This window comes from Chiloscyllium plagiosum, chromosome 16, assembly GCF_004010195.1.
Source record: "Chiloscyllium plagiosum isolate BGI_BamShark_2017 chromosome 16, ASM401019v2, whole genome shotgun sequence".
NCBI classification, from domain to species: Eukaryota; Metazoa; Chordata; class Chondrichthyes; order Orectolobiformes; family Hemiscylliidae; genus Chiloscyllium; species Chiloscyllium plagiosum.
In genome coordinates this window covers 67,985,866-68,011,416 of record NC_057725.1, presented here as the reverse complement: position 1 = coordinate 68,011,416, position 25,551 = coordinate 67,985,866, and the positions used below count along the sequence as shown (strand labels likewise).

General features: G+C 41.8%; 1 protein-coding gene across 1 annotated transcript in view; it reads right to left on the bottom strand.

Moving 5' to 3' along the window:
* The window catches only part of LOC122558129 (mucin-6-like), a 189,202-nt gene that overhangs the window by 46,350 nt on the left and 117,301 nt on the right, over window positions 1–25,551 (bottom strand). The window contains exons 14-20 of the mRNA XM_043706448.1: window positions 23,336–23,365; window positions 12,594–12,620; window positions 12,403–12,432; window positions 11,419–11,463; window positions 10,471–10,497; window positions 8,584–8,610; window positions 6,378–6,438 (exon numbers count right to left, since the gene is read on the bottom strand). Coding sequence (XP_043562383.1) covers window positions 6,378–6,438; window positions 8,584–8,610; window positions 10,471–10,497; window positions 11,419–11,463; window positions 12,403–12,432; window positions 12,594–12,620; window positions 23,336–23,365 — 247 coding nt within the window. The remainder of the gene's footprint in view (window positions 1–6,377; window positions 6,439–8,583; window positions 8,611–10,470; window positions 10,498–11,418; window positions 11,464–12,402; window positions 12,433–12,593; window positions 12,621–23,335; window positions 23,366–25,551) is intronic.

Sequence of the window (25,551 nt, the reverse complement as noted above, 5' to 3'; positions counted from 1 at the left end):
CACAGTTAATGGTACAGCCCTGGGTAGTGTTGTCGAACAGAGAGAGACCAAGGGGTGCAATTACATTGGTCTTTGGAAGTAGCACCACAGGTGGACAGGGTGGGGAAAGCGGCATTTGGCACACTTGCTGTCATTGGCCAGCACTTTGATACATGAGTAGGATTTATAATAGCATACAAACCAACAGCCACTCTCAGACAACAACTCACCAGAACGAAGGACCCGATACCCAGCATGAGCAAAACTAATGTAGTGTACAAAATCCCATGCAAGGACTGCACAAAACACTATATAGGACAAACAGGAAGACAGCTAACGATCCGCATCCATGAACATCAACTAGCCACGAATCGCCACGACCAGCTATCCTTAGTAGCCACACACGCAGACGACAAGCAACATGAATTCGACTGGGACAACACTACCATTATAGGGCAAGCCAAACAAAGAACAGCCAGGGAATTCCTAGAAGCATGGCACTCATCCACAAACTCCATCAACAAACACATCGACCTGGAAACAATATACCGGCCACTACAGCGGACAGCTGAAACTGACAACCGACAACCAGAAGCGGCAGGGACAGGCCACTATAAATGCCGGAGGAAACACCACAGAAGCGCTTCACAGGAGGCTCCCAAGCATTGAGGATGTCACCTAGAGAGGGATGAAACGTTTCCAACAAAAATTTCCAGCTCGGCGAACAGAACCACAACAACGAGCACCCAAGCTACAAATCTCCACCCAAACTAGGAAGACAGCTAACGATCCGTATCCATGAACACCACCTAGCCACGAAATGACACGACCAGCTATGCTTCGTAGCCACACACGCAGATGACAAACAACGTGAGTTCGACTGGGACAACACTACTATTATAGGACAAGCCAAACAGAGAACAGCCAGGGATTTCCTAGAGGCATGGCACTCATCCACAGATTCAATCAATAAGCACATCGACCTGGACCCAATATACTGACCACTGCAACGGACAGCTGGAACTGACAACTGGAAGCGGCAGAGACAAACCAGTATAAATGCTGGAGGAAACATCACAGAGGCGCTTCACAGGAGGCGCCCAAGCACTGAGGATGTCACCTAAGCAGGGGACGAAACGTCTGCAACACAAATTCCCAGCTCGGCGAACAGAACCGCAACAAGCCTTAAGTTTATGAAATGAGTTTTCTAAGTGTCACATCCCCTCAAGCCCTTTCAGTCAATGGCTTGGTGATATTGTCAGCAGGTTCAGCCAATGCATCCTTGATCTCTGCAAAGTGTGGAAATGTGATACTTTGTGCTTCTTCTCTCAATATGTAACCTCACGTGACATGGTTAAGATGAAGAATTTGATAAATTGTTAGTCACCAGATTTTTCCATGTCCTATTATTCTATGATCTTCTGCATTGGAGTGAGACCTGCTTCATCATGTGGAGTGACATACAAATAAAAGTTTTCATTGAAGCTGCATGACTCTATTGCAGTCATCCTTCGAAATGATTCTGAGAGTCATGAGGATTTTAAAAAAATGTTTAGATGATGCATCATTTGGTCGAGAGCAAATGATATTTTTTTCACAAAGAGACAGGCACTTTCATAACATCACCAGATGAAGGTTATTTCAGTTCTGCATCCTGAAAGCTTCTGTTGGCATTTCAGAATGGTCAGTTTTACAGTAAGTTTAGTTTGGACTTGTTTGTAGAATTAGCATTTTATGTGCCATTTATTGTTTTAACTGTGGTCTTGCATGAACTGAAATGTTCTCCAAATAACGTATCTGGATGACTGAAATCAGTATTCTCTGACATTGTTGCAAATTAAGCTGCTTGCAAGTGAAGGGTTCAGAAAAGATTGACAAGGATGTTGCCAGGGTTGGAGGATTTGAGTGATAGGGAGAGGCAGAACAGGCTAGGGCCATTTTCCCTGCAGCGTCGGAGGCTGAGGGGTGACCTCATAGAGGTTTACAAAATTATGAGGGGCATGGACAGGGTAAATAGGCAAAGTATTTTCCCTGGGGTGGGAGAGTCCAGAACTAGAGGGCATAGGCTTAGGGTGAGAGGGAAAAGATATAAAAGAGACCCAAGGGGCAACTTTTTCACACAGAGAGTGGTACATGTATGGAAGGAGCTGCCAGAAGAACTGGTGGAGGCTGGTACAATTGCAGCATTTAAAAGGCATTTAGATGGGTATATGAATAGGATGGGCTTGGAGGGACATGTGCCGGGTACTAGCAGGTGGGACTAGATTGGGTTGGGATATCTGGTCGGCATGGACAGGTTGGACCGAAAGGACTGTTTCCATGCTGTACATCTCTATGACTCTAGCTGTACTCACATGGTGTCTACGCTTCAGTCCCTTTATCACTTGTTATTGATTTAGTTTCATTTCTGATTGACAAGCGAACTGCTCCTGTGCTCATTTGCATTCCCTTTCAAAAATATATATATCCTTGGATATTTAATTTCCAGTTCTGATCCCATTGCAGCCACTTTCGGTGATGCTCACAAATTTGGAGCCACCAATTTCAACCTGCGCTACAACTTCATTTACGGCATTTTACATACTGCACACCTTTAAGTACAACACCCTCAGTCCTATGTTGGCTGTCCTCCCCGTCTCATAGTTGGTCCCTACATTCATCCTCTCCTCAACCATGTCAATCAATAATTACTTCCAGCCCTTTCCAAATCGTGATCTATCTGATTCACCATGATACTGGTCAAGGATATGGTTCAGGACAGAGTCATTGGAAACACAATCCACCAAGTCATGAAGGTGACAGTGAGCGATGCAGCTGGGTCAGGGGTTGCATCTGGTCACAGTGCCTCCTTCAGTGACATCGCTTTCTATCAGAGTTAGATCAAGCATGAATTAGGTATCACTTCCAGAGTAAATATCCAAGATATTCCTGAGTAAATGACCCACTGTCTGACATTGTGTTCAGTGTTGTGGACCACATCGGCGGCAAGGAGTCTCAGTTGTTAGCACTGTAGCTTCACAGTGTTAGGGACCTGGGTTTGATTCGCGCTTCGGGCGACTGCCTGTGTGGAATTCCCACATTCTCCCCGTGTCTACGTGGGTTTCTTCCCACAATCCGAAAATGTGCAGGTTTGGTGAATGGGGCCAGCTAAGGTGCCCTCAGTGTTTGGGTATGTGTAGCTTCGGTGTTAGTGAGGGGAAGTGTGGAGTAATAGGATATGGGAACACTTCTGGGTGGGATGCTCTACGGAGGTTCGGTGAGAACTCATTGGGCAAAAGATCCTGTTTCCACACTGAGAGATTTGGTGATTCTATACCAGACAGAAGCGATTAGATTCACGGAATGTCCTGTTGAATTTCATCTAATTTATGCGTTGCAACATCTCTGAGGTGCCTCGTTGGAGCATCTCCCAATTTAAATTAAATCTCCATGAATGGATACAAGACAATTTGGGCTAGGGATTCTCTCAAATCTTTGTGATGCAATCTGTGCGATACCTAGTTTCCACAGGTTGAGAGTATAATCATCATCGTGAGTAAATGACGCTATGACCTTCCATGAAGAACACCAGATTCCGAGTTTTAATATGTTCCTTAAATGTAATTACAATGACTTTGTTGAGATGAATCGAAAATGATTCAGTTGGTTTTGTTCATTTGATACCTGTTGTTGAAGTCAAGGTTGTTGTTGGTGCTGTTGTTGTTGATGCTTCATTTGAATGTTTACATCAGCAGGATATTGAACAATTAAAGCAACAGCAAGTATGAAATGATAGATGTGAAGTGAAGAAACAGATGGAAATTTGTACCGTCAGCAGCCATTTGCTCACTATTTTATGCTGATGTTGGAATTGATTCAGTGGGAAATAGCTGCGCGTTTGGAATGAAACATTCATATGTTCCACAATTCAATGTAGTCTCACTCCCATGCCTCGGTGCTCTGCATTGTTTTTCTCAGTTGCCACCATGAGCTACAGAACAATACGTTGACGCTTTGTACACAGTACCACCGCAGGGAGTGAAGTGGCATTCTAGATGTATACGTGTTCATGTGGAAAACAAGAAAGTTCCCAACACATTGTTAATAACATAATAATTGGTGAATTGTGTAATGCTTCAGAGGCTACTCCTGGTAGAGTAAGGACCAATATAAATTAATACTTGAAAAAGATCTTAAACCACACCTACTTTACCTTTTGTTGATGTTGGTGTGGTTGGTCACCCGGGCAAGAAGAAACAAGTAAAATAAAATGAAGAGCAGAAATGAAGATCAAAGTCTGATTGAGATAAGCTCTGCAATCTAACAGGCAGGAAGTTGCTGGGTCGAAGTGTGGTGCCAGAAAAGCACATCAGGTCAGGCAGCATCGGAGGAGCAGGAGAATTGACGTTTCGGGCATAAGCCCTTCATCAGGCAGGAGAGTGCTGCGAGTGCAAGTCTATTGGATCTATACTAAGCCAATTCTACTGTTATTTTGTATGAAGAATGCAATGCATTGTTCATGAGAAATATAAAATACAATAAATACGTGAAAATAAGAATGCGTAGGGAATAAGGTGGAGAATCAAAATATGGAGGTTTAGTTTTGGGGATAATTTTGACTGATATCTATTTCTGTCCTGTCTTTTGTATGACACAGTATGGTGCATTGACTCACTGAATTTGTAGCCCTTGGTTCAGCTGGACCTTGGTTGATGCAGGAAAAGCAATGAATGGCCTTCCACGTTTGGCGAAAAGTACTACATTCCATCCACATTCAGTGACTTCAACCACAATCAGATCAATAAAAGGAAATACATATCCATCATTGTACCTTAGCAGTCATTCACTCAGAGAGTGACATGGTCACAGCGACATTACAGGAGGCCAGTCGGCATGTTCAGTTCATTTTGGGATTGACAACCAAATCAAACCAGAGCTCGAGTCAAGATTCAAATGAATCCCTGCTTTTGTACGCACTACCTCTGTATGAAACCCCCATTGCTGACAGCTTTTCTTGACTGTTGTTGTTCCAACTGTTGTTCCTGCTGGAAAGAAGACACTTGATGGTGTCAACATGCAGAATGGAACATCCTGTCATCCATCAGTGTAGAATTCCAGTTGTCAAGTCATCAAACATGATCATTTCAATCATTGTCTAAAATTTCATTGAAAGCTTTTTCAACACTGCACAGCTAATTTCATACCTGTTGTTGAAGTTGTCATTGTCGTCGACGCTGGAAAGGATTCAGAATGCATCATCATGGATGGTACGATATCTAAACATCCTTTTATTATTCAAAGATAGTGTGACTGCAATCAATACTGACTGCAATTCAAAACTTAGATTACCTCTTGATTCAAAGATGCCGGTGTTGGACTGGGGTGTACAAAGTTAAAAATCACACAACACCAGGTTATAGTCCAACGGGTTTAATTGGAAGCACACTAGCTTTCAGAGCGACGCTCCTTCATCAGGTGATTGTGGAGGGCTCGATCGTAACACAGAATTTATAGCAAAAATTTGCAGTATGATGTAACTGAAATTATACATTGAAGAATTGATTGTCTGTTAAGCCTTTCATCTGTTAGAATACAGTGATAGTTTCACTTCTTTCACGTGTAAATCACAAAAGGGTTTTGTGATTTACACATGAAAGAAGTGAAACTATCACTGTATTCTAACAGATGAACGGCTTAACAGGCAATCAATTCTTCAATGTATAATTTCAGTTACATCATACTGCAAATTTTTGCTATAAATTCTGTGTTACGATCGAGCCCTCCACAATCACCTGATGAAGGAGCGTTGCACCGAAAGCTAGTGTGCTTCCAATTAAACCCGTTGGACTATAACCTGGTGTTGTGTGATTTTTAACTAGATTACCTCTGTTTAACACAATACTATTCTGCACATAACATTAATCGAATAATCAAGCTTTGCCATGATCCATTAAAATTAACTGACAAAGCTACATGATAAGGTTTCATGCTATTATTTTACAACATCTTCAAGCTCATTTTATGTTTCTGGCTGTACCGGAAACTCTTAGTACAGCCTCCACAAGTTCACCTTACTTCTCCTTAATATTCTTGCACTTTCTAGAGGGTTCATTCCATGAACTTTATCCTACACAGCCCTCTACATTTTCAGACTGCACAACTGTGGATGCCTTGGTGTGACTGACTAGCCCCAGCACCACAAGTGCACTGAAGCCAAGATGTTCTCCCTGTTGAATTGGTTAAGTCGGATGAAAATATTTTCTTCATCCTGGGTTTTTTGAATCCTGCCGGATGAGAGACTAGCCATGTTAATCTTGATCTGTATATAGGGTTTTCTTCTTTTATGTATTAACGGTTCAGCAAGGTAAAAGTCTCCCAATAATCAACATCATCTGAAGAAGATTTGACTCATTGGTTACATTGGATTAAAGTAAATAAAGAACTGCTTACTTCCCACTGTGCCTCCAACTGGAAGTTCCTCTGAAAGACAGATCATAATTTGTAAATCAAATCATGAAATGAAATCTGACTATCAGATATTATTCAGATAAATCCACATTTCAGATGTCACTAGAAGTTTATAGGTTAAGTATGGGAGATGTTAGATGATGATTCCATCAACTTTAAATATCATGAGCTCAATGTTGTGTGACCTTAAGACAGCGAGCCCTGTATCTGTTGCAAACAGTGAGTGAGAGTAATAGTTTAAAATGAATGCATCTGCATTGGTGTTCCAGTCTGGAATCATAGTTCTGCATTTCTGACTTTTTAAGAACCATAGTTCTAAAGATATTGCTGAAACTCTATTATTAATATCATACCTGTTGTTGAAGTTGATGGTATTGTTGTTGCTGGAAGACAAATATTGCAAGGGACAAGTGAAGAAAATTCAATATAACATCACCATCTTTCTGGAGAACCTCTCAGTTGTGAATTCTAAAGATTTATTTCAAAGATACCGGTAAAACTATAGAGAAACTTAATAAAACTGCAAAAGACCTACAGATGCTGGAATTCAGAAAGCAAAAGTGAAGTTGCTGTCAAAACGCAACAAGTCTGGGAGCATCTCTGCAGAGACCGCTTTTCGGGTGCAGTGACATTTCTTCAGAACTTCTGACCAGAAAACCATCTTGGGTCTACAATATTCAGATGACATTCTCCTGTAATCTCTTCATTGGAGGCTGCACTTTGCACCAATGACTTCTGGCTTTCTGGGGACAGAGCCTCCAACATTTCACAAGCATGACTGTCAGTGTAAGGGTTGGGGTTACTTTGGGAGCACTCACTTTCTTTGCCTCAAAGAGTCTTGACATAATGTTGGCAGTTTTGCCATTTCTGACCGGGCTTGTTGGCCAATTAACAATTTGAAACCTGGAGGGATTGCAGGCTAGCCCTGTTTCCTGAAGTGAAAATCTGCCAAATTGTTTGTGGGTTGGCAACTGTGAGCACATATTACCAAGAAATTGTCTGAAGACAAACCTTCTGTTCCCTTGCTATTTGCACCAGTTAGTAAATGAGAAACATCTCGGAAACCTGGACAGATTCTTTCCTTTTACAGCAAAAGTATTAGTTGTAAAATGAAAAGTATTCCTGCACAGAATATCCTTTAGAAGCCATTTTTGCGACACTACATGTCTTGTTCAGGTTCAGTATCTAAAGTCTTACAGTGTAAAATGTTGGAGCAAATCTTAGGGCCGTTCTGCTCACCGCAACTGCTCTGCCTTTCAATCAGATCACAGCTGATCTGAAAGCAGCCAACTCCATTTTTCAGCCTATACCCTAGGACCCTCGACTCCCCACTTATTAAAAATCTCACAGAGCTTTGAATACAACAAAGTTACAAATTGTTGCAAATCACTCATGAAGCAATGCCCGGTGGACCTGAGAAAAACTGCTGTGAACGCAAACCTTTCACAGAGACGGGCCAGCACCCATACAATATCATATTAATTTCAAGCCTGTCAGTCTCACTGAATGTGGTGTTTCCACAGTGTTCTCACCTTGTTGAGCTTGGCAGATTCCCCACAGATCAAGCAACCTGTGCCCCTCCTCTTTCAGGTGGGTAGAATTGTGACTTCGAACAAGGCTTTACCCAAACATCCATAAATGCAGCTGTAGAACTTCAAGGTGGATCCTATCAGTGAAGCTTCACAATCTGTTGCAAGATTTTGTGCTTTTAACCCATTGTTCACAATGAGCTTCTTGCAAACCACATAATGGCAGCATTTCTTCCACCCCTCTAATTCAGTATGAATGAGGGTCTTACATCTTCAGCGGTAGATTCAACTTTTGAGAAAGTATTTGCTGACAACATAATCACAGCTGTAACTTCCTCCATTGTCATGAGTATCTCTGTTTCCCCTTCATTACTTGCCTCTCTTTTTAATTTCAGATATCCAACCAGGTATGTTGTTACCATTTGTTCATCATTTTAAAACACAATTACCTGCTGTCGATGTTGGTGCTGGAAAGAACACAGTGAATTGTGTGAATATGCAGAATGGAACATCATCCCTTCATTTCTGGAAGGCGATATACAGCTGACAATCATCAATCATCCTCATATCATGCACTTGACAAGAATTTACTCAACATTTTGCTCCAACTACACAGACAGATTCCTACCTGTTGTTGATGTAGTCGTTGTCAATGCTGGAAAAGATGTCAAAAATGAGATCACAACGATTTCAAAGTATTGACATCTTCTTTAAATGCAACATTCTTGACACAAAATAAACAGTGACTGTACTTCCAAATTAGAGAGCAACTTTACGTTAGAGCAGAAAAATTATGTACAGTAGCTTAGAAAAATCTATTCCGTTTTGCTATGCACTCTTTCACCTGAAATGCTTGTTTGCAACAGTTTGGAAATAAGTTGTCCCAAATGCTGCATAAAACATTTGATTTGTTTCCCTCAGGCTTATGTCATTGCTCGCTCGTGGCATTTAGTGATAACAACTGTACTCACATGGTGTCTATGCTTCAGTCCCTGTATCGCTTGTTGTTGATCTAGTTTCATTTCTGACTTACAAGCGAACTGCTCCTCTGCATTTCCTTTCAAAAAGATATATATCCTTGGATATTTAATTTCCAGCTCTGATCCCATTGCAGCCACATTCGATGATGCTCACAAATTTGGAACCACCAATTTCAATCTGCATTCCAACTTCATTTAGCACATTTCACATACTGCACACGTTTAAGTACAACACCCTCAATCCTATGTTGACTGTCCTCCCCGTCCAATAGTTGTTCCCTACATTTATCCTCTCCTCAACCCTCTCAATCAATAATTACTTCCAGCCCCTTCCACATCCTGATCTATCTGATTCACCAGGATACTGGTCCCTCATGGTTCAAGACAGAGTCATTGGGAACACAGTCCATCAAGTTGTGAAGGTGACAGTGTGCGATGCAGTTGGGTCAGGTGTTGCGCCTGGTCACAGTGCCTCCTTCAGTGACATTGCTTTATATCAGAGTTGAAGAAGCATGAATTAGGTATCACTTACAGAAACAAAATCGATTGATGGTCGGTGCATGCATCATTGAGCTGTCAGATCATCGATGTCCTGGTAAGACATCATAAAACATTGGAGCAAATGTTGGGGCCATTCTGCTCACCTCGACTGCTCTGCCTCTCAACCAGATCACAGCTGACCTGAAAGCCCCCAACTGCACCTTTCAGCCTATACCCTAGGACTTCCGACTTCCCATTGATTAAAAATCTCACAGAGACTTGAGTACAACAAATTTAGGAAGAGTTGCAAATTACTCATGAAGCAATGTCCAGAGGACCTGAGAAAGACTGCTTTGAGCGCAAACCTTTCACAGAGACTGGCCATCACCGATGCAATATCAACATTCATATCAAGCCTGTCAGTTTCACTGAATGTGGTGTTTCCACTGTGTTCTCTCTTGTTGAGCCTGGCAGATTCCCCACAGATCAAGAAACCCGTGCCTCTCCTCTTTCAGGTAGAATTCTGACTCATTACTGCCATTAGAGAAGGGTTTACCCAAACATCCATAAATGCAGCTGTAGAACTCCAAGGTGGATCCTATCAGCTAAGATTCACAATCTGTTGCAAATTTTGGGCTTTTAACTCATTGTTTACAATGGGCCTCATGCACACCCCGTAATGGCAGGCAGTCGCCTGAAGATGGAATCCAAATTTGTGAGCATCACCGAATTAGATCTACAGCGGTAGATTCAGATTTGGAGGAAAAATCTGCTGACAATTTAACGGTCAGCTGCAACGTCCTCCATTGTCGTGAGTGTCTCTGTTTCTATTTCAAGACTTGCCTCTCTTTTTAATTTATGTACCTGTTGTTGATGTTGTTGGTGATGTTGGTTCTGGAAAGAACACAGTGAATTGTGTGAATGTGTAGAATGGAACATCATTCCTTCACTTCTGGAAGCAGATATAGAGCTGACAATCATCAATCATCCTCATTTCATGTATTTGACAAGAATTTACTAAACAGTTTGCTCCAACGACACAGACAAATTCCTACCTGTTGTTGATGCAGTCGCTGCCCATGCTGGAAAAGATATCAAAAATGAGATCACGAAGAGTTCAAAGTCTTGACATCATCTTTAAAAGCAGTGTTCCAGACACATTAAAGCAGTGACTGCACTTCCAAAGTAGGGAGCAACTTTACATTAGAGCAGACAAATAATGTACAGTAGCTTTCTATCAGAGTTAGATCAAGCATCCAGAGTAATTATCCAAGATATTCCTGAGTAAATGACCCAATGTCTGACATTGTGTTCAGTGTTGCAGACCACATCGGCGGCAATGTGTCTCAGTGGTTAGCACTGCAGCTTCACAGCGTTAGGGACCTGTGTTTGATTCCAGCTTCGGGTTACTGCCTGTGTGGAGTTTCCACATTCTCCAAGTGTTTGCATGGGTTTATTCCCACACCCGAAGATGTGCAGGTTTGGTGAATGGGGCCAGCTAAGGTGCCTATAAGGTTTGGGTATGTGTAGCTTTGGTGTTAGTGAGGGGAAATGTAACACTTCTGGGTGGGATGCTCTACGGAGGTTCAGTGTGAACCCATTGAGCCAAAGATCCTGTTTCTACACTGAGGGATTCTGTGATTCTATGCCAGGCAGAAGCAATTAGATTCACGGAATGCTCAATGTCCCGTTGAATTTCATCTAATTTATGAGTTGCAGCATCTATGAGGTGTCTCGTTGGAGCATCTCCCAATTTAAATTAAATTTCAATGAATGGATACAAGAACATTTGGGCCAGGTATTCTCTGATATCTTTGTGATGCAATCTGTGCGATAGTCAGTTTCCACGGGATGAGGGTATAATCATTGTCATGAGAAAATGACGCCATGGCCTTGCGTGAAGAACAACAGATTCCGAGTTTTAATACGTTCTTTAAACGTAATTACAATTAATTTGTTGAGATGAATCGAAAGTGATTCAGTTGGCATTGTTCATTTGATACCTGTTGTTGAAGTCAAGGTTGTTGTTGGTGCTGGTATCGTTGATGCTGCAAAGTAAGGATTTGAATGTTTACATCGGCAGGATATTGAACAATTACAGCAACAACAAGTATGAAATGACAGATGTGAAAAGAAGAAACAGATGGTAATTTGTACCATCAGCAGCCATTTGTTCATTATTTCACGCTGATATTGACTTGATTCAGCGGGAAATAGCTGCGCGTTTGGAATGAAACATTCAAATGTTCACCGCGACTGTTCCGCCTTTCAATCGGATCCCAGCTGACCTGAAACCCCTCCACTCCACTTTTCAGCCTGTACCCGAGGACCCTCGACTTCCCACCGAATAAAAATCTCACAGAGTCTTGGATACAACAAAGTTACGAAGAGTTGCAAATCACTCGGGAAGCAATGTCCGGAGGACTAGAGAAAAACTGCTCTGAGCGCAAACCTTTCACAGAGACTGGTCAGCACCCATGCAATATGAATACTAATTTCAAGCCTGTCAGTTTCACTGAATGTGGTGTTTCAACTGTGTTCTCACTTTGTTGAGTTTGGCAGATAACCTGTGCCCATTCACTTTCAGGTAGGTAGAATTTTGACTTACACCTGCCATCAAACAAGGCTATACCCAAACATTCACAACTGCAGATGTAGAACTTCAAGGTGGATCCTATCAGCTAAGATTCACAAAGTATTGCAAGATTTTGTGCTTTTAACCCATTGTTCACAATAAGACTCATGCACACCCCGTAATGACAGCATTTAATCCTCCCCTCGAATTCAGTATGAATGAAGGTTTTATCTCTTCAGCGGTAGATTCAAATTTGGTGGAAATATTTGCTGACAATATAACGGCAGCTACAACTTCCTCATCGTCGTGAGTATCTCTGTTTCTATTTCATGACTTGCCTCTCTTTTTAATTTCAAATATCCAGACAGGTATTTTGTTTGCATTTACTCATCAAGTGTCTTCAATTAAGTACCTGTTGATGATGTCATTGTTGATGTTGGTGCTGGAAAGAACACAGTGAATTGTGTGAATATGCAGAATGGAACATCATTCCTTCATTTCTGGAAGTAGATATAAAGCTGACAATCATCAATCATCCTCATTTCATGCATTTGACAAGAATTTACTAAACAGTTTAACACAACTACACAGACAAATTCGTACCTGTTGTTGATGCAGTCGCTGTCCATGCTGGAAAAGATGTCAAAAATGAGATCATAAAGAGTACAAAGTCTTGACATCATCTTTAAAAGCAGTGTTCCAGACACACAAAAGCAGTGACTGCACTGCCAAAGTAGGGATCAAATTTACGTCAGACCTGAGAAATGATTTGCAGTACTTAGAAAAATCTATTCCGTTTCGCTATGTGCTCTTTCACCTGAAATGCTTGTTTGGAACAGTTTGGAAATAAATTGTCCCAAATTCTGCGTAAACCAATTGATTTTTTTCCCTCAGGTTTACATTATTACGCACTGGTGGGAGTCAGTGATAACAACTGTTCTCAAATGGAGTCTGCTCTTCAGACCCTGTGTCACTTGTTATTGATTTAGTTTCATTTCTGTTTGACAAGCGAATCCGCTCCTCTGGTCATCTGCATTTCCTTTCAAAAGGATATATAACCTTGGATATTTAATTTCCAGCTCTGATCCCAATGCAGCCACGTTCGGTGATACTCACAAATTTGGAGCCATCAATTTCAATCTGCGCTGCAACCTCATTTACCGCATTTCACACGCATTTAAGAACAACACCCTCAGTGCTAAGATTACTGTCCTCCCCGTCTCATAGTTGTTCCCTACATTATTCCGCTTCTCAGTCAATACTCACTTCCAGCCCCTTCCACAACCTCATCTATCAGGTTCACCAGGACACTGGATCCCTCGTGGACAAAAGACTATCATTGGAAACACAGTCCATCAATTTCTGAAAGTCATGGTGTGCGATAGATCTGGGTCAGGGGTTGTGTCTGGTCACAGCGCTTCTTTCAGTTACGTTGCTTTCTATCAGTTAGAAATAGCATGAATTGGGTTTCACTTCCAGAGTAAATAGCCTGGATATTCCTGAGTAAATGACCCAATGTCTAACACACTGTTCAGTGGCGGAGACCAAATGGGTGACAAGGTGGCTCAGTGGTTAGCACTGCAGGTTCACAGCGCCTGGGACCTTGGTTTGATTCCAACCTCAGGCGACTGCCTGTATGGGGATTGCACATTCTCCCCGTGTCTGCGTGGGTTTCCTCCCACTGGCACAGTTCACAAGGTTTGGTGAACTGTGCCAGCTAATGGGTCCATTGTCTTTGGGTATGTATAGCTTCGGTGTTAGTGAGGGGAAATGTAGAGTATTAGGATATGGGAATGCGTCTGGGTGGGATGCTCTACAGAAGTTCGGTATGAACCAATTAGGCCAAATGGTCCGTTTCCACACCTTGGGATTCTGAGATTCATAAGCAGATAGAAGCAATTAGATTCACGGAACATTCAATTTCCTTTTGAATTTAATCTAATTTATGTGTTGCAGCATCTCTGAGGGGTCCCTTTGGAGCATCTCCCAATTTAAATTAAATCTCCATGAATGGAAACAAGAAAATTTGCGCCACCTGTTCTCTCTCATCTTTGTGATGCAATCAGTGCGACAGTTAACTTTCATGGGATGAGGGTATTATCATTTTCGGGAGTAAATGGTGTTATGACCTTCTGTAAAGAACACCAGATTCTGAGTATTAATACGTTCCTTAAATGTAAGTACACCAGATTCCGAATTTTAATACGTGGTTTAAATGTAATTACAATGACTTTGTTGAGATGAATCCAAAATGATTCAGTTGGTTTTGTTCATTTGATACCTATTGTTGAGGTCAAGATTGTTGTTGGTGCTTTTGTTGTTGATGCTGCAAAGTAAGGATTTGAAGGTTCATATTGAAGTGAAGGTAGCACGGGCAGGGTGACAGTGTGCACATGGACACACACGATGGTTGCTGGGCCATCAGTAGGCCACTTGATGCGTAAGATGGCCGCCAGACCACAATATGGAGAGAGACAGCAGACCAAATTACAGAAACTGCCTGGGGCACCAGAATGGCAGCACAATGCACTGACAACCTAGTTGATTATTTTAAGGCAGGAGGGGGATAGAATACACATTAGGTAACATTCACTGCCCACCCAAGTGTCTGGGTCCAGCCAACACCTTTTATAGAAAGCTAACACCTTGCCATGGCCTCAATACAGAGTGCTAATAGCCAGGGCTGCAGAAATCGCCTTTCTCAGGAAGAGCGATTAGCACCTATTACTAGAGCAATGGACTTCCGTGCAGACATTGAAACTGACAATGTTTGGCTGAAACTAACAATATCCGGTTTGAAATTAACAAAGGCTGTGCTGGAACTGACAATGACTATATCGAAACTATCAACGATTCTGCAATGATTAGCATAAGCAAACCATGTTACAAAGATAATCATCTCATCACTGACCTATTGTAGCACAAGATATATAAAAGTATCTTGACATGTGCTCTGGGTCGAGACAAGGATTGCAGCTGACCACTGATCTGTTGGTGTCCTTCTTTCCCCGGAGCTCCGGTATTTCCTTGTGCAATAAACTCTGTCATTGAACCCCAATTCTGACTCGAAACTGGTGATTTTCCCCATAACAATTGGTGCTGCGAACACGGTTCTTATTACTGGTGCCCAGGTCAAAGGCCACGATTGGGGGACCGGGGTAAGAATCAATTTGTACCTGCAAACGGGAAGACTTCAGACTGGGCCAAGGACACAGTTTGAAAGGTATACCAATTGTAATATCTGATTTGCTACAGTACTGAGTTAAAAATTCTTTTTAGGGGCATGACTGTGGAGAATAAGTGTTTAACTGTATTAACTGCTATAAAAACCTGTTGCTTTTTGAAACAGCCAGAGGACAAGATAGTGCCTGTCTCAAAAACCCTGCCCTAAACTGGTTGTTAAGAGGGATAGCCCTGCCACCTACCACACGAAGCTTGGGATTTGAAGTGGGAATTGAGGCATCGATGACACTAGGAGTTGTGAAGTACAAGTGGCAAAGTCAGGTAACTGAACTCTGTAGGGGCGAACAACGCAGAGTCTGGTTAGAATTTAAATTAAAAGTTGTGTGCTGTTTGTACCTGTAATTTGCAATGTGGTGAGGAAGAGGAGCTGATCACTCTGACCAAGAGCCAAACCTCAGTGGAGTGCACGTTACCAAGGTGACAAGTGTGGACGCTGTGAATAACTGTGAGACCCTGTAGTAGAACAACAGAGCTTGAATAGTGACGGTGGCCGGGAGGGTAAAGAGTCCCAGTGGTAGAGAGCACACCAGACAAGAGGTAGGTTTCTGGGCCTATCGGGAGGTGCTGGGTCAGTACAGGTGGTCAGGAGGGTGGAGAAGTCCCATCAGTAGACAGCACACCTTGCTAGGAGACTGCTACGGCCGTACGGATGGTGCTGGGGCAGTATTATTGGCTGGGGTTAGAGAAGTCCCCACTGGTTAGGAACACTTTACTGTTGGTGATATCCAGGGGGTACACAATTTGCTAAATGGCAGATCAAAGTTTTAAAGGGCATACTGCAGATTCCCTTATTGAGAAATACAAGGCAGACAGACAAGGATTGACAGAGCAAATGAAGTGGTTGGGACCCATCCCAGACATTAGCACAACAGAGAGAGTGGATAGATATGCAGAAATGGAATAAAACTAAAAATATAGGGGTAATATTAGTATACCAATTAGCAAACTAATTGAACAAGTGAGTGCCTCCACAAGTTAAGTGGAGAAAGGACCAGGAACAAGTTAAAGAGCTGGACAGCAGGATAAAGGATCTAGAATTCACATTAGAAAAAAATGGGACAGAGAAATTGACTCTCTTCCCTCCTATGAACCCGTCCAGCAGGAACCAACTGCTCCCTCTGTTGAACAAACCGTGCCAGAGTATAACTTTACGCCCATTACCAGAGGAGGAACAGAATCACAACCCAAAGTGAATCATAAACCCTTTACTCCAGGAGCGAGGCAGCAGATTATGGCCTCCATGGGCAAACTGCAGCCCTGGAGTGCAAACACTAGGTTCTGCGAAGAGCTGGATAGTGTAAGGTAGGGTACCAACTTCACCTGAGGAACATATACCAGCTGTTTGCCCAGTGGACAAGTGGAGGCAGGTAGCTGGCAGACCCGACACCACATTGATTGTGGGTTGGCAATTGTGATCACACATTACTGAGATATTGCATGAAAACAACCCCTCTGTTCTCTTGCTATTTGCACCAGTTAGTAAATGAGAAACTTCTGGGGACCGTGGACCGATTTTTAAAAACTTTTTTTAGCAAAACTATTACTTGTGACATGAAGTATCTTTCTCCACAGAATATACTTTAGAATGCATTTTTGAAACATGACATACCTTGTTTAGGTTCATTTTCAGCATCTAAAATCTTACAGTGTATGCAAAGGTAAATGAACGTGTGGCAGATTCGATTGATGGTCAGTGCAAGCATCAATGAGCAGACAGGTCACCGACATTGTGGTTAGACATCACAAAAAGTTGGAGTGAAAGTTGGAGCCAGTCTTCCCAGTGCGACAGTCTGCCTTTCAATCAGATCACAGGTGACCTGAAAGCCATCAACTCCACTTTTCAGCTTTTACCCTCGGACCCTTGACATCCCACTGATAAAAAAATCTCACAGTCTTGAATACAACAAATTTACGAAGAGTTGCAAATCCCTCATGAAGCAATATCTGGAGGACCTGAGAAAAACTGCTCTGAGCGCAGGCCAGCAGCGATGCAATATTAATATTTATTTCAAGCCTGTCAGTTTCACTGAATGTGGTGTTTCCACTGTGTTCTCATCATGTTGAGCTTGGCAGATTCCCCACAGATCAGGAACCCTGTGCCTCTCCTCCTTAAGGTAGAATTCTGACTTACTCTTGCCATTAAACAGGATTTTCCCTGAACATCCATATATAGAGCTGCTGAACTTCAAGGTGGATCCTCTCAACTAAGATTCACAATCTGTTGCAAGATTTTGTGCTTTTAACCCATTATCCACAATAAGACTCATGCACACCCCCAGCTGCAACTTCCTCCATTGTCGTGAGTATCCCTGTTTCTATTTTATGAGTTGATTTTCATTTTAATTTCAGATTCCCAAGCAGGTATTTTAGGTTTTGATTTTAACTTCAATCTATTGTTTATTATGTACCTGTTGCTGATGACATAGTTGGTATTAGTGCTGTAAAGAACACAGTGAATTGTGTGAATATGCAGAATGGAACATCATCTCTTCACTTCTGGAAGCAGATAAACAACTGACAATCGTCAATCATCCCCATTCCATGCATTCACCAAGATTTTACTGAATATTTTGACCCAACTTCACAGAGAAATTCCTTCCTCTTGTTGATGTAGTCATTGTCTATGCTGGAAAATATGTCAAAAATGAGATCATGCAGAGTTCAATGTCTTCAAATCACCTTTAAAAGCAGTGTTCCAAACTCACAAAAACAGTGACTGCACTTCCAAATTAGGGAAGAAATTTACGGTAGTGCAGAGAAATGGTATCCAGTAGCTTAAAAAAATCTATTTTGTTTCACTATGCACGCTTTCACCTGAAATTCTTCTCCGTAATAATTCAGAGAGAAGTGCCCTCAAATGCTGCATAAACCATTTGATTTATTTCCCTTAGCTTTACACTAGTGATAACAACAGTATCCACACAAAGTCTATGCTTCAGACCCTGTATCACTTGTTATCGATTCAGTTTCATTTCTGAATGACAAGCGAACCCACACCTCTCCTCAGCTGCATATCCTTTTGAAAAGATGTAGATCCTTAGACATTTAATCTATTTAATCACCTCTGATCCTATTGCAGGCACGTTCGGTGATGTTCACAAATTTGTAGCCACCAATTTCAATCTGTGCTACAACTTCATTCATCTAACTTCAAATACTGAACAATACCCTCAGTGCTGAGTTGACTGCTCTCCCCAACTTATAGCTGGTCCCTACATTTATCGTTTCCTCAACCCTCTCAATCAATAATTACTTCCAGCCCCTTTCACATCCTGATCTATCTGATCCACTAGGATGCTGGTCCCCTCATGGTTTAAGACAGAGTCATTGGTTAACCGAGCCCATCAGGTTATGAAGGTGATGGTGAAAGATAGAACTAGGACAAGGGTTGTGACAGGTCACGGTGCTTTGTTCAATGACAATAGCTTTGATCAAAGTTAGACCAAGTATGAACGTGGCATCTATTCCAGAGTAAATTTCCAGGATATTCCAAAATAAATGGCTCAACGTCTGATATTGTGTTCAGTGTTGGAGATCAATTGGGCGGAAAGGTGGCTCAGTGGTTAGCTCTGCAGCTGCACAGCGCCAAGGACACGGGTTTGATTCCAGCCTCATGTGACTCTCTGTGCGGAGTTTGTACATTCTGCCATGTCTGTGTGGGTTTTCTCCCACAGTCCAAAGATGTGCAGGTTAGCTGAATTGGTCAGGCTAAATTGCCCATAATATTCAAGGCTGTGCATGCAAGCTGTTAGGGGAAATGTAGGGTACGGGAGTGGGTCTGGGTGGGATGCTCTTCAGAAGGTTGGTGTGGACTTGTTGGGTCAAATGTCCTGTTTTCACAATCTAGGCATTCTGTGATTCTGTACCACAAAGAAGCAATCAGCCTGTTTCAATCAGGAAGTTTCAATTTACTGTCGAATTTCATCTAATGTATGTGTTGCAGCACTTCTGAGGTGCCCCTTTTGAACACCTTCCAATTTAAATCTTCATGAATGGATACAAGAAAATATAGGCCAGATATTTTCTCCCATCTTTGTGATGCAATCTGTGCAATAAGTCAGTTTCCACGGGATGAGGGCATAATCATTATCGTCAGTAAATGATACTATGACCTTCAGTGAAGAACACCAGATTCTGAGTTTTAATACGTTCCTTAAATGTAATTACAATGACTTTGTTGAAATGAATCGAAAACGATTCAGTTGGTTTGTTCTTTAGATACTTGCTGTTAAAGTCATGGTTGTTGTTGGTGATGTTTAGATTAGATTAGATTACTTACCGTGTGGAAACAGGCCCTTTGGCCCAACAAGTCCACAACGACCCGCCGAAGCGCAACCCACCCAGACCCATTCCCCTACATTTACCCCTTCACCTAACACTACGGGCAATTTAGCATGGCCAATTCACCTAACCTGCACATTTTTGGACTGTGGGAGGAAACCGGAGCACCCGGAGGAAACCCACGCAGACACAGGGAGAATATGCAAACTCCTCACAGAGAGTCGCCTGAGGTGGGAATTGAACCCAGGTCTCTGGCGCTGTGAGGCAGCAGTGCTAACCACTGTGCCACCGTGCCGCCCTCCACTGTGCCACCATGCTGCCCAATGTTGTTATCGATGAGGCAAAGTAAGGATTTGAAGGTTTACATTGGCAGTATTATGAACAGGACAGCAACAGCAAGTATGAAATGATAGATGTGAAGTGAAAAAACAGATGTAAATTTGTACGATCAGCAATTATTTGCTCACTATTTCACGCTGATGTTGGAATTGATTCAGTGGGAAACAGCTGCATGTTTGGAAAGAAATATTCATATGTTCCACAATTCAATGTAGTCCCACTTCCATGCCTAGGTGCTCTGCATTGTCGTTCTCAGCTCCTACCTTGAGTTCAGAACAATACGTTATTGTGTTGTACACTGTAACACTGCAGGGAGTGAAGTGGCATTCTAGATGTAAATGTGTACATGAACAAAACAAGAAAGTTCCTAACACATTGCTAATAACATAATAATTGGCAAATTGTATAATGTTTTAGAGGCTAGAATGAGGACTCATATAAATTGAGCTGAAAATGTGTTGCTGGAAAAGCGCAGCAGGTCAGGCAGCATCCAAGGAGCAGGAGAATTGATGTTTCGGGCACGAGCCTTTCTTCAGGAAGAAGGGCTCATGCCCGAAACATTGATTCTCCTGCTCCTTGGATGCTGCCTGATCCGCTGCGCTTTTCCAGCAACACATTTTCAGCTCTGATCGCCAGCATCTGCAGTCCTCACTTTCTCCTCATATAAATTGACACATGAATGAGATCATAAACCATGCTTACTTTACCTTTTGTTGAAGTTGGTATTGGAGCATAAGGGTGGCTGGTCACCCAGGGTTGAAGTAGCAAGCAAAATAAGATAATGAGCAGAAATGAAGATCACAGTCTGAATGAGCTGAGCACTGCAACCTAACAGGCAGGAAGGTGCTGCAAATGCAAGTCTCTTTGATCCATACTAAGCCAAGTCTAATGCTATTTTGTGTGAAGAACGCAATACACTGTTCATGAGAAAAATAAAAGGCCATAAATATGTAAAAATAAGAATGTGTAGTGAATAAGGTGTAGAATCAAAACATGCAGGTTTAGATTTGGGAGTAATTATGACTGATAGTTATTTCCGGTATATCTTTTGTACGATACAGAATGCTGCATCTACTCACTGGGCTTGTCGCCCTTGGTTCAGTTGGACCTCGGTTGATGCAGTAAAAGTAATGAATGAACTTTCATGTTTAAAGAGTGCCATTAAATTCTATCCTCACTTAGTGACCTCAACAATGATGAATTCAATTGAACTAAATTAACTTAACTTAATTTAAATTAAGTTTCACCACTCGATGGTCCCCCACTGAAGCTTCAATCAATGGGAGCATCAGTTAATATACCTGTATTTGTTCAGGCTTCCTTCCCTCAGGGTCCCGGACTGGCCAATCTGCTCCTTGTGGCTATCAAAAGGCCCTAATCAATATGGCTGACAAGTCCGCGTCTATGTGATTCAAAAAGGGCAGTCATGTCTGAAAAACAGCTCCATTTTCTGGTGAACCATGTTCCTAATAAAGTCTCAGGGGTTGTGCTCCAACACTAACCTTCAGTTCCCTCTTAAACTGAGTTCCAGTTGAAATTCTCTCATTGCATTCTAATTTTCCTGTTCGATTCTCCTCCCAACTAATTGCATTTAATCTGCTTCCCGATTCAAAGATTCTCTTGATCTGCTTCACGCACTCCTTTCCTTTGTCATATTCTCTTTCTTCCTCATCCCCAGCATTTCATTTCTTAACCAATCTGTGAGGCTGTTCTTCAGGATACAATGGTGGAATCTTTATTCCTGGAAATTGCGATGAGATCATTTCAATCCCTCTTGTCTCGATCAACATAGTTGGTGTACTTTACCTCCTACACAGAATAGACCTGGATGTTCTCTTCTTAAAAATGCATTGGCAGTCCCTTGTGAATATGTTCACAAATACGACCACCATGGTAAACAAGACAACCACCCGCACAGAACTTGTCGTCTATCAAGTTGGTCATCACCCTGGCTTGTCCTGTATGACCATCAGCTGTAATCATCCAATTAAATCTTTCAAATTCAGGAAAGGATTTGTCATAATGAAAATACGTTTTTTTTCTCCCTTTTTCTAAGCTCTTCGCTGGCTTTTTAAACCAACACTTAATTTTCTCTGAAATCACCCCTGAAACCATGGAGGAAAATTTGTTTGCTTTCAGTTCAGAATGTCAGAGTAACTTGGATGATGAAATCAATTGAAACTACTGGAGTTAGGAGAGGGATTTTCCTGCCTTGAAAACTTAGCTGATGTGTTGATTATAGCTGTTGTTCCTGCTGGAAAGAACACACTTGATGGTATCAACATGCAGAATGGAATAACCTGTCATTCATCACTGTAGAATTCCAGTTGTCAAGTCAAGAAACATGATCATTTCAATCATTGTCTAATTTTTCACTGAAAGCTGTTCCATCACTGCACAGCTAATTTCGTACCTGTTGTTGGAGTTGTCATTGTTGCCGATGCTGCAAAGGATTTAGAATGCATCATCATGGATTGTACGGTATCTAATCATCCTTTTATTGTTGAAAAGCAGTGTGACTGCAATCAATACTGACTGCAATTCAAAATTTATAGTTACAATTTAAACATAATACTATTCTGTGAATAACATTAATTGAATAATTGAACTTGCCATAATCCATTAAAATTAACTGACAAAACTATGTGATAAGGTTTCACATTATTATTTTATTACATCTTGAAGATTATTTTATGTTTCCTGGGAGCAAGGGGAAAGTCATGACACAGTTCACCTTAATTCTTCTAATATTCTTGTTCTTCCTAAAAGGCAAGTTTCAAGGGGATTCTTCCCATGAGCTTTTTCCTACACAGCTGCCTACATTTTCAGACTGCACAATTGTGGATACCTTCGGCTGTCAGTGTGACTGACTTGTTCCAGCACAACTTGTACACTGAAGCCAAGATGTTCTCCCTGTTGAATTGGTTAAATCAGATGAAAATATTTTTTTCATCCTGGGAATTTTGAATCCTGCAGGATGGGAGGCTAGCCATGTTAACCTTGATCTGTCAATAGACTTTTCTTATTTCATGCATTAATGGTTGAGCAAGGTAAAAATCTCTCAATAAGCAACATCATCAGAAGAAGATTTGACTCCTTGGTGTCATTGGAATAAAGTAAATTGAAGAACTGCTTGCTTCCTCCTGTGCCTCCAACCGGAATAATTTGCAAATCAAATGTGAAATGAAATCTGACTATCAGACATTGTTCAGATAAATCCATGTTTCAGGTGTCACTCGTAGTCATAGGTTACGTATAGGGGATATTAGATGATGATTCTATCAAAGTTGAATGTCATGAGCTCTATATTGTGTGACCTTAAGACAATGAGCCCTGTATCTGTTGCAAACAGTGATAGTAACAGTTTAAAATGAATGCATTTGCACAGGTGTTCCAATCTGGAATCCCAGTTCTGCATTTCTGACTTTTTAAACAACCGTAATTCTAAAGATATTGCTGAAACTCTAATATTAATTTCATACCTGTTGTTGAAGTTGATGGTATTGTTGTTGCTGGAAGACAAATATTGCAAGGGACAAGTGACAAAAACTTAAAATAACATCACCATTATTCTGGAGAAATTCTCAGTTGTAAACTCAAAAGATTAATAAGATGCAGCGAAATTGTATGAAAAACTTAATAAAACTCCAAAAGACTGGCAGATGCTGGGAATCAGAAACCAAAAACGAAATTGCTGTCAATACTCAACACATCTGGTAACTTCTGATTAGATTACTTACAGTGTGGAAACAGGCCCTTCGGCCCAACAAATCCACACCAACCCTCGGAAGAGCAACCCACCCAGACCTATTCCCCTACATTTACCCCTTCACCTAACACTACAGGCAATTTAGCACAATTTAGCATGGCCAATTCACCTAACCTGCACATTTTTTTTGGACTGTGGGAGGAAACCAGAAACCCACGCTGACATGGGGAGAATGTGCAAACTCCACATAGACAGTTGCCTGAGGCGGGAATTGAACCCGGGTCTTGGGCGCTGTGAGGCAGTAGTGCTCACCACTGTGCCAACAAATTGCAGAGATAGCTTTTCAGGTGCAGTGACACCTCTTCAGAACCTCTGACCAGTCTACAAGTTTCAGATGACTTGGCATTCTTCTGTAATCTCTTCAGTGGAGGCTGACGTTGCATTGTCTATCGTGAGTACTGATGCTTCTGGTTTTTATGGGGACAGAGCCTCCAACGTGTCACAAGCAACACCATCAGGTAAAGGTCGGGATACTTTGGGAGCTCTCACTTCTTTTGTCTCAAAGGGTCTTGACATAATGTTGGTGGTTTTTCCACTTCTGACGCAACCTGTTAGACAATTAGCAATTAGAGATCTGGAGGGATTGTAGGCAAGACCCCAAAGGTCAACCATTTTCTAAACTGAAAATCTGTAAAATTGACTGTGGGTTGGCAATTGTTCTCTCATATTATCAAGAAATTGTCTGAAGCCAACTCTCCTGTTCTCTCTCTATTTGTACCAGCTAGTAAATGTGAAACATCTAGGAAACCCGGAATGATTCTTTACCTTTTCAACAAAACTATTACTTGTGAAATGAAAAATCTTCCCTCACAGAATATCCTTTAGAATCCATTTATGCCTAGTTCAGGTACATTTTCAACATATAAAATTGTGTACAAAGGTGAATGAGGATGTGGGAGATTCGATTGATGGTCAGCGCAAGCATCATTGAGCTGTCAGGTCATCAAAGTCGTGATAAGAGATCATAAAAGGTTGGAGCAAAATTTGGGGCCGTTCTGCTCATTGTGACTGCTCTGCCTTTCAATCAGAGCACAGCTGATCTGAAAGCACTCAACTCCAATTTTCAGCCTTTTCCCTAGGACCCTCGACTTCCCACTGATTAAAAATCTCACTTGAGCCTTGAATACAGCAAATGAGCCAGCCTCCATCGCCCTCAGTATTCACTATCCTGTGTGATAGGAAATTTTCCTCAGCGCTGTCCTAAATGTCCGATCTCATACTCTGAGATTGTGCTCTCTGTTCCTCAACTCCCCCATGAGGGACTTCCATCAAGGGCCCAAAACCGCTCCCAGTATTCCATGTGTGGTCTGACTAGTGTGTATGGTTTAAACAAAATTGTCCAACTCGTATACTCCATTCCTTTTGAACTAAAGCCCAACATTTCATTTGTTCCTTGTTACCTGCTGAACTGTTGTGATTTCTGAAAAAGGACTCCCAAATCTCTTTATTCTGTCACTTTCTTCTGCATTTCCAAAACTAAATAAAAAGTTCTCAGCCTCACATTTTCCCACATTATATTTCACATGACAAGTTTGTGTCCACTCATTCAACCTGTGTATATCCCTCTGCAGACTTTGCCTCCACTTCTTTCCCAGCAATTTTTGTGCCATCTGCAAACTTGGCTATAGTTACACCATGCCATCCTGAACATCTCCCCTTATACCAACTCTCTATCTTTTATTGGAGAAAGTGAGAACTGCAGATGCTGGAGATCAGAGCTGAAAATGTGTTGCTGGAAAAGCGCAGCAGGTCAGGCAGCAGTCAAGGAGCAGGAGAATCGACATTTCGGGCATGAGCCCTTTTTCAGGAATGAGGAAAGTGTGTCCAGTAGGCTAAGATAAAAGGTAGGGAGGAGGGACTTGGGGGAGGGGAGTTGGAAATGCGATAGGTGGAAGGAGGTCAAGGTGAGGGTGATAGGCCGGAGTGGGG